This window comes from Lampetra fluviatilis, chromosome 36 (genome assembly GCF_964198595.1).
Source record: "Lampetra fluviatilis chromosome 36, kcLamFluv1.1, whole genome shotgun sequence".
Lineage (NCBI taxonomy): Eukaryota > Metazoa > Chordata > Hyperoartia > Petromyzontiformes > Petromyzontidae > Lampetra > Lampetra fluviatilis.
In genome coordinates, this window is record NC_136310.1 from 5,543,412 (window position 1) to 5,552,678 (window position 9,267).

Genomic DNA, 9,267 nt, shown 5'->3' on the forward strand with positions numbered 1-9,267 from the left:
CAGGTGGTTCCTACCAGTATTATAAATACAGTACATTATTTTCTGACCCTGCATTAGACAAGCACACCTTTTAACTAAAATAAATTCGTCAATAACACTGCCTTTAAAAAAATACAACAGTCGGCAACGTTTCGGGCAATGACTATCAACAGCACAATTACGCCCGAGATGAAGACTTTGCGTTACTTTCCTAGGCTACATTATGACCTTATGCAGAGGTTTAACCTCGCATCTGGCAAAACGTTTAGTGCCGATGACGTAATTCCGTCACCTACCTGTTGACGTCACGCGGCGGCGCAACGTGTCCTCAGGCGACATGACGTCACGCGAGCAGGCGGAGCCGCGCGTTTGTGGGGGGGGTGCGCACAAGCGTCGTCGTGGTGACGTCACCGCCACTTAGTGGCGAATGGCGGTTGTTGTTGTTTCGAAGAACAGACGTGGAGCAAGCGAGCCACGCGATACGTCAACAAAGAATCACGTGACAGTCATAGGCGGCAGTGGGGGTGCCACGTTGGAAAAAAACAGCCACGTGACGCGCGGAGGAGGTGCCACGTGGAGTGGGGGCGGGGACACGGCGGGGGGGGGCAGTAGAGTCATGCGATTCGTCAAAACCGCGTCACGTGATTTCCATCGGCGAGGGGGGGGGGCCATGGTGGCGGCAGGAAGTGAACGTGTCACGTGACCCGCGGAGGAGGCGCCACGTGGAGCGAGGGAGGGAGGGAGGAGGCGGCGCGGCGTTTGGCAGCAGCAGCAGAAGCAGCGACAGAACGATGGAGCGGCTTTTCCGTACGGCGCTCGCTCTGCTGCTCCACGCGAGCCTTCTCTGTGCCGCCGAGGTCACATTCGAGCTGAAGGACAACGCCAAGCAGTGCTTCTATGAAGACATCGACCAGGGAGTCAAGGTGACGCTCGACTTTCAGGTGAGAGATGCGAGGGCGGTCTGCGGCGCGGCTGGGCCCGGTGTCTGCGGCGGCGTTTCCACGGCCACGGGGGGAAGCGTGCCGGCTCGGCTCGGTTCGGTTCGCGAGCCGGTGCCGTGAGACTTTAAGGCAGTGATTTAGCTACCAATTGTGTGCTCGGATTGCCACCGCTTGAGACACAAAAATACTGGGACGTGTCATTGGTTAACAATATTTTACAATACCGGAAGACGGTAGAGCTACGTGTACAGTACATTCATTGTGATGTGTTGTAACGCCACTCTCAATGTTCCGCGAATACTTTCAGAGATTTCCCAGGACCCCTACCGTAAAAGGCTGACGATCCTGGTTCAAGGCAATAGAGTCCTGGTGGCAACCGCCTTCGTGTGCCCGTGGCACGATTGCACCGGAGCCCGGGGGCCAAAGCGGACTGTCCCAGGCGCAGGATTGTGAAGAGTTTGGGAGGGGGGGGGCGATTGGACAGGGCCTGGGTCCCCAAATGGGTCCCCAAATGGGTCCCCCAATGGGTCCCTATTTCTACTCCTGGCACCAGGGACCGTACACGCCACGCCACTGACTAGAGGCTTAGTCGTGGTGGAGATGGATTTATGTGAACCTTCGCGATGGGACTGATCACGGAGATATTCGTACAGAAAGTGGGTTCCATCGTGAACTTGACTGTCAGAAATGTTGAGAGGTTAACCCCTCGTATGTGTCGCGAGTTTCTCCGGGTACTTTGCTTTTCTAGTGTACGAAGCCGATGTCTTTATTTTGAAAGACGCAGGGCAGATAATGCGATGTGACAGGACCCTTCTCAAAGGGTTTTTGACTCTGTAGGGATAGATGTTTTTCTGGATGAATGAATTACATACATTTAGATCAAACATTTAAAACTAAAAACTATTTAAATTTTACCAGGTAAGGCCCACTGAGCTATATAGCTCTTTTTCAGAAGCGATGTGGCCACATGATATCTCTATGAAGTGGCTTATCATGTGCACATTTAAAGCAGTCAAATATTCTAAAAGCACATTTCTAAATGTGGAGGGAAAAGACGGAGGATCCGGAGAAAATTCACGCGACGACGGGGGGAGAGACGCGCAAACTCCAAATATATAGCAGGCGTCAGGGTCGGGATCGAACCTACGACCTCCTGTATACCAGGCGAGGTAGTTAACATCTCGCTAACGTTTGCATACATACACTTTTATGCACAGTGATTGTTTTTGATGTAAGCATATGCTTAGCACTTATTAGTTAATTTGGCCAGGTAGTGGAAACCCTTCTGAAAAGATAATTCATTCAGACTCAGGCTTTGCTGGGTAAATTAATAAATCATTGTGATGTGTTATACTGTCATACCCATGGTGGGGAACAACCACCAAAGACTTCCCGCACAAAGTAGTACTTATTTTATACGACCCTTTGAGAACTGATGAGCAAAAAAAGCATCGAAGTGAGTGTAGAGTGGTGCTCATCTCTCTAGGTGGGCCAATGGTGTAAATTACACATTCCCTTTGGCTGTAGCGAGCCAGTGGTGAAAATTCCACATTCCTGTTGCTCTAGTCAGATTGTTAAAATTTTAACCACTGCTGATGTTCCTTGAAGCGTTACTCGATTTTATCAATCCACAAAAAGATCATGAACTCGGTGGACCCCCTGACAGGAATTTGAACTTTTGACTCAACTGTTTTTGTCAGGTGCATGAGGCGGGTGGGTGGCAAAATGCAGTGAGATGTCGATTGCCTGCCTGTTGGTTTATTCTCTCGTGTATACAAAATATTACTGGTAGGAACCTCCTGGTTACACCAGCCCACAGGGGATTATTGTGTCCGTCCGTCGTGCATCCAAAAATGGGAGGGGTGGGGCTGGGCGGAGAGTGGAGGGAGGGGAGGGTGGGGAGGGGCTGGGTGGGGGGTGGGCTGGTCACCCCGTGGTGCCCTTATAAAACTCAACGTTTAACCTACTCACGCCGGCTTGTGCCCGCCCTCACAGTCGGCCATATTTGCGGAATACACCACGCCGCCGTTGACCCTGGCCATTGACCGAGCAACCCTACGTTCCTACCAGCTCCCTCCGCAGGAATGTGTTTTCATTGTATTGAATGCTGCTTCTTAAATAATCACACTTTGCCTCCTCGTATAATCTCATAACATGTTTGCCAAATGACCTGAAGCACACACAGATCCCATCAGATCTCCGAAGCTAAAGACGGGCTTACTCAGGGTAGCGGTTGAATGGGCGTCCACTGTGCATTAGGCTGCTGCTGCTGCGTGGGCTATGTTGTGGGCAGCAAAATCCACTGTGGAACTGTACTTCCATGCTCTCCGCCTTCTCCTACCCGTACTGACCATCGTGTGGTGAAATATGGTCAAGTAACCCCCGAGACGCACGTGGCATGGGGAGGCCCTCATCCAGCAGTGGATTGAAAGAAGGATGTAGACGTTTTTGGTGTGTAAATGTATATAGTTTTCTCTTCCCCCGCTATTAAATTACCCTTTACATGTCCAAATTATAATCCTATACAATTGCATCATTTGTTTACTGGGTTATCTGAATAAGTTTATTAGCCATTGAATTGCCTCCTCTTGCCTTGCTGTGTATACAATGCAGTATTTGAATATGTCTGTGTGCATTGAGCGTATTTCCCGTTACAACCCACCACATGCACGCATTGCTCTACTCTGTCATGGTTGTACATGGTTAAACGATACAAACGTGGCGGTTAATACAAAAGAGAATTGATTATTTCATTGTGAGCCAGAATGTTGAGAACCCGTGAAATTGCTAGCAACGGGGGTTGGTGAACCATTGTGACCAGTGGAGAGTTTGTCCCAGTGTTACGTCGGGCCTGCAATGTCCATCGTGATAGCGTAAGCAACATTCACTTGTGGTGCAAGCCTTGGACAAAGGGAGTTACGGTAGTTAGGTTTGGCGACTCTGCACTAAATTGGTACAGATACACACCAGTGCTATATCTTTGTCTTCTAGGCAGAGGGAACTGTGACAATGTTTGCCGTGCTCTTCTCCCTTTCTGCTGGTGGATGGTTGTCGTGCGTGCCCACATGTTGGCTCGGTTGTATCCTTGTGCTGTCTTATCTGCAGGTCTCTGGGCAAATCGGATATCTCTTCTTGCTTTTCAGAGCTCGTGTTTTGATTGGAAATAAGAGTCTCATCCTGGACAAAATTTTATTTTAAAACTGTCAGATTGCACGTAATAAATAGCGTAATATGAACTGCAATCTTATTGATTGATAATTCAGTTGTCTACAAGCCAATTATACACGAGTCACGTGTCATCAGAGTAATTTGCCAATGACGTTTCGATATTAGATTCAATCAATGGCGGAGCCAGGATTTTCAGGTAGGGGGGGCAACCCCTCCAGCAATGAAAAATGATAGGAGTTGTTTGTATGTAAGGATTTGTCCCTTGATTTTTATTCGACGCGTGTGCGGCGATGGTGCAGCCATCGATCGAGGGTCGAATTTGAACCGTGTGTGATCGGCATCGCGCTCACTGAAGCTGTTTGCCTTCAGGGAAGTCGTGTCCTGTATAATACGCAACTGCGCACAATTCTGTGAGTCACTTATAACTGCTTTGCCGTTACTTATTGCCAATTATGGACTCATACTATTGTCCTATCATCTCATAGAGTCCCTGGCACTTAATAATATGATACACAGTGGCAGTGGGGGTCGCAAAATGCCGATTTATTACTAATAAGCCCCAATGATCCGATGGATCATTGAGGCTTATTAGGGGGGGCACGTGCCACCCCCCCCCCACTGGCTCTGCCAGTGGATTCAATCCTCTTTAGACCCTAATGATACAGGATTTGAAAAACATTTTTATTTTCATTTAAAATATATTTGTCTTTTTTTCACAAACATTATTCCAGTTGTGCTGTCGCGTTGTGAGTTTGAACAACCCACTCAGTTCTCTCGCTGGAGCAGTGTGACCCTACCCATGGTAGAGAGAGTGGTCTGTGGAAAGAGACCTCGCCAGAACCACTGCTACGATCCCTGTTCGTGTGATCCCTTTTATTCCCACACTCGAGGGGAACTCTTTATTGCTACAGAAGGATGCTTCTTCTAAGCTGGACCCAAAGAGTGACCAACGTAGAAGTCAGAAAACGGGTTGCACATAGAAGAAGTGTGATGTTTGGAAAAATGAAAGGAACCATAAAGATAGGGAAGACCTTGCATAAAATGGCTTAATAACGTACGAGATTAATGCCAGAAAGATGTGGCACTATTTGAGAATATTGATACAAGATAGAGGAAAGTGGAAACGAATAACAAAATGTGCAGTGGACGCCTACGGGGCAATCTGCCCATGGATAGTGATTATGAGAGGGGACGATGAAACCCGGATTCCATCTCGGCTGTAATGCAAATCCATTTCCTGAAAATGATGAGAAAACCCATCGATCGCAACGACAGGGAAAATGCATGCAGGCTGGAAACAAATAGTCTCGGAGAGGTACCAGCTCAGCACAGACCTTTGAGTCACCTGGTGACCTCTCCATCATCTGTATTATTTGTACACAGTAGTGAAATATATCTGGGATTGTATCTGTGCTTGTGCAATGTACGGGTGGACACGTTAAGTGGGTCATTATTTATACACCCTCATCCCCACCGTGATTCAAACAATTGTGGGAATTCATGGTTGAGAATTACAGTTATTCAAGAATCTGTCTTTCCCATTGGAGCGAATGCAGCAGACATGCAACGAAGTAGACACCAATCACAAAGATTTGAATGTTAATCTGTTAATTATAGGGTATGGTGACTGTAATACAAACAACGAGGTGTCCGTTTAAATCCTTATACATTACAAAATGGGCAAAGGGTCTATCATAACAAATCTACTCTGTGACCTCCCTCGGGTGTAGGGAGGGACTGCCAATTAGCAATCACTGAAGCAGTGGAGTTGTTGGTCTGTAATTTCCCCATTACATACAACGTATTTATATCAATAAACATCAATTGTTTCACGCGCAATTACATTCTTCAATGCACGTATCACGAGCGTAAGAAAGTTGGGTTTACATAAAATGACATTTGCACCACCTTGCACAATTGCTGTACTGGGTGTGGGCGGTTAATTGGTCAGGGCGGTTAATTGGTAAGGGCGGTATATGGGACGGTTGGACGAACTGTATTCTGATTCGTTCAACCTCTTAATAATCGGTACTTTTTATCCATTGCCGGTAATCGAAATTGTAGTTACAAATTAGAGAGCAGGGCTGTTCCGTCTTGTTGAATGGACATCAGTTCGCCGGTCTGCCACGTATCCACTGCGGCGAGGTGCGTGGTCGCCGTGGCTTTGTGCCAAGAGCTGTTTGACAAACTTTCCAGCTCTGTCAAATCCTGGTAGCCCGCGACATTAAAGTTTGTATTTTAAGCGCAAACACCCGTGTACCTCGAGTTTCTGTTTAACGCTTTTCAACAAAGGGTGAATGCGTGAGTGCATTAGCTGCACTTGTATTTACCTAGTGAGGGGGAACGTTAACTCTCGTTAAGGTGTCCTATTATATACATATGTTGAACTTTTTTTGCACGGTACGTAGCCAACCGTACCCATAGGTTCTGCTGGGAATGCAACTTTGGTATAGAGTTGTGTTGCTACTAGAGCCTTACCCTAGAGATATTGGATACATTGTTCAAAGGGAAGGATTAAGCCTTTCCAAGCAAGGTGATGACATCATACACATGTGATGTCATCTGGTTTGCCACGGCCTTGAACACAACGTTCTTGTCGTCAATTAAATACTCCCCGGGAAAAAAATGCACGCTGAAGAGTGATTCAAGAGCCGAATGGCTCACAGGGCTAGACCTAATAAACGAACTTGAACGATCTTTCTCCCCCGTGTTTTTGACGTTAAGTGTAGCCTCGTCGAGCGGTATTCGCGCGATGGGACTAAAAACTGACGGGCGTGCTGCTCCCACAGGTCATCACGGGCGGGAACTACGACGTGGACTGCCGGGTGAAGGGGCCGCACGACAGCGTCCTGTACAACGAGAACCGCAAGCAGTACGACAGCTACGCGTGGACCACGGAGCAGCGCGGCACCTACGAGATCTGCTTCAGCAACGAGTTCTCGACGTTCACGCACAAGACTGTCTACTTTGACCTGCAGGTCGGCGAGGAGGCGCCCCTCTTCCGTGACGAGGGGACCCGCGTGGTCGCCCTGACGCAGGTAACTCCGCTCGCCCATCTGTCTTTTGTTGGTTTTTTTTATCGTGATGTTTTTCTCCAATTTTATCGCAATTGCGCCATCAACGTCGTGGATTGCTAACGGACCACTGCAACCTCTTCCTGTTCGAGAACAGTCGACGGAAGTAGATGTCACATAACTCATTCTGAGATAAAATAAACAGACAGTGACCCACAAGTACAAACGCCTAAACCCATTTATCAATGACAGTGCCCGATATAATTGGTGACGTTTTGGGGAATGGCCCTTCCCCGTCCCAGAGAGATGGTGTTATGGTCAGCACACTGGACTTTGAATCCAGAGAGTACTGTCCGATCTCCCAGCGCAGCAGTTGAAACAGTGGGGCAAGTTTCTTCAGTCCTCCCCACTGTTTCTGCCCACCCAGCAATGTTTCATGGTTACAGCACACTTAGTCGATCGGCAGGTCGCGTGCTGTGGGGTAAATTGTGTCTACTCCACCTCTTCCACGATTTCTGGCCAGCGTGAAAGAGTAGGTCGAAACAATCAATCAATCTTTATTTTGTGTGCCAATATCGCCCTCTATAAAGTAGGCACCAGTACACATTACAACAAAACGGGAACGATACAGGCACATTCAGCAACAGGGATTCAAAAGAAGCCCGTCACGCGCTCAGCAGCTAACACTGACCGAGCAGTGGCTTGAGCAAGCAATTGCAGGGCTGCACTTTTATCGTTACCCATACGTACACCCACAACGCGCGGTTAGAAAGAAAATGTCCAGACATCCCAGAGTAATCGCTCCTGAGCCATAGCGCCAGATGCTACAATAACCAACACGACAACCGGCAACATAATTGTTACGTTCCAGCTACTTGTGTTGAGTAGTTCCGACGGACGTACTCGTAGACGGAGGTAAGTTAAGGGCTTCCGCCAGGGTTTATTAAAGCTTATCAATAACACACACACAAGGGTACACAACTCCCAGGGGCTAGGGGGTCCTACTCTGAGTCCGGGTCCCTGCCGGCTATCTCCGGTCTCTCTCTCTCGTGTCGGATCGTGGACTCTGCCGACTCCACCGACCGGAGAGAGAAGCACCTCTACGGCTACCACCGGCTTCTCCCCAGACTCCCTATTCGATCCCTCTCTCTACCCCTGGTTCCCTCTTCACCCTGTTTACTTTACCCGTTCCCACAGTGACCCCGCTCACGTCACGGGGTATCCCTTAAGTACCCTAGGAGATGTGACGTCACGTGCACTGTTCAGCGCGCGCGACCCCACGTCCCGTGACGTCATCGCACTGGACAGCGCACACGACGCCACTACTCTCCTCTACTCCTCTACACTTGTAACAAACACGCACCACCTAAAATTTCCTGTGCCCCATTTCCCTTGTTGCTGTCGTCGTCCCAGATGGAGTCGGCGTGCGTCACCATCCACGAAGGCCTCAAGTCGGTAGACAACTACCAGACGCAGCACCGCCTGCAGGAGACGCAGGACCGCCACCAGGCCGAGGTGCTCAACTCGAGGGTGAACATATGGTCCATCGGCGAGACGGTCATCCTCGTGGTGGTGGGGGTCGGCCAGGTCATGCTGCTCAAGAGCTTCTTCTCGGACAAGAAGGGAGGCTCCACGCGTGTCGGTCTCTAAAGCACTGCTGGGAGTAGGGGGGGGGGGTCGGGTGGTGGGGGGGGAGGGGTGGCAGGTGCCCAAGGCCTGGTTGTTGGGGGTCAGCAGTTGAACGGCTCACCGTTGTGTTTTGAGGTCGTGCTGCGTGTTGTTGCGCACGATGTCCGACGTTTCGCTCCGAGTGCCTGGGAGCATCTTCAGGAAATGAAACATCCGGACGTAGTGCCGGACAGCGTGCAGTACGAACCGAAAACATACTTTTTTGGAGGGCTATACGGCACAACCGCTCACGCAGGTGGCAGCTCCTCAATTGCGTTGCTGCGTCGGTCACGGCGAAAACGGGCAGAGGGTCGGAGTATTTACGGGATGCGCAAATTGACGATCGCAGTTGTGGTGATTGAGAAAAAAACGTTAATGCTTTGAAAAGATGACAGTCGATCCACTTGTTTGTGCCCTGGCTGACGAGAGACGCGATTGTGGAATTACCCTGCAAAGGGGAGGGCATAGTGTCAATCACCTGAGTTGATCGAGTGCTT

General features: G+C 49.3%; 1 protein-coding gene across 1 annotated transcript; it reads left to right on the forward strand.

Annotated features, from left to right (window-relative positions):
* The first annotated feature begins 681 nt into the window (after positions 1-681).
* On the forward strand, positions 682-8,765 carry LOC144945038 (transmembrane emp24 domain-containing protein 7-like). Its single transcript, XM_078873227.1, has 3 exons — positions 682-920; positions 6,878-7,126; positions 8,516-8,765. The coding sequence occupies exons 1-3, from the start codon at positions 771-773 to the stop codon at positions 8,750-8,752; spliced, it is 636 nt and encodes a 211-aa protein (XP_078729353.1). The 5' UTR covers positions 682-770; the 3' UTR covers positions 8,753-8,765.
* The last annotated feature ends 502 nt before the right edge of the window (positions 8,766-9,267 follow it).

What these genes read in the sequence shown, in the direction of transcription:
- LOC144945038 (XM_078873227.1), top strand. Translation starts at nt 771, where the DNA reads ATGGAGCGGCTTTTCCGTACGGCGCTCGCTCTGCTGCTCCACGCGAGC. An exon ending in AGGTGACGCTCGACTTTCAG is followed by an intron (nt 921 to 6,877) that starts GTGAGAGATGCG and finishes CTGCTCCCACAG; the next exon opens with GTCATCACGGGCGGGAACTA. An exon ending in GCGTGGTCGCCCTGACGCAG is followed by an intron (nt 7,127 to 8,515) that starts GTAACTCCGCTC and finishes TCGTCGTCCCAG; the next exon opens with ATGGAGTCGGCGTGCGTCAC.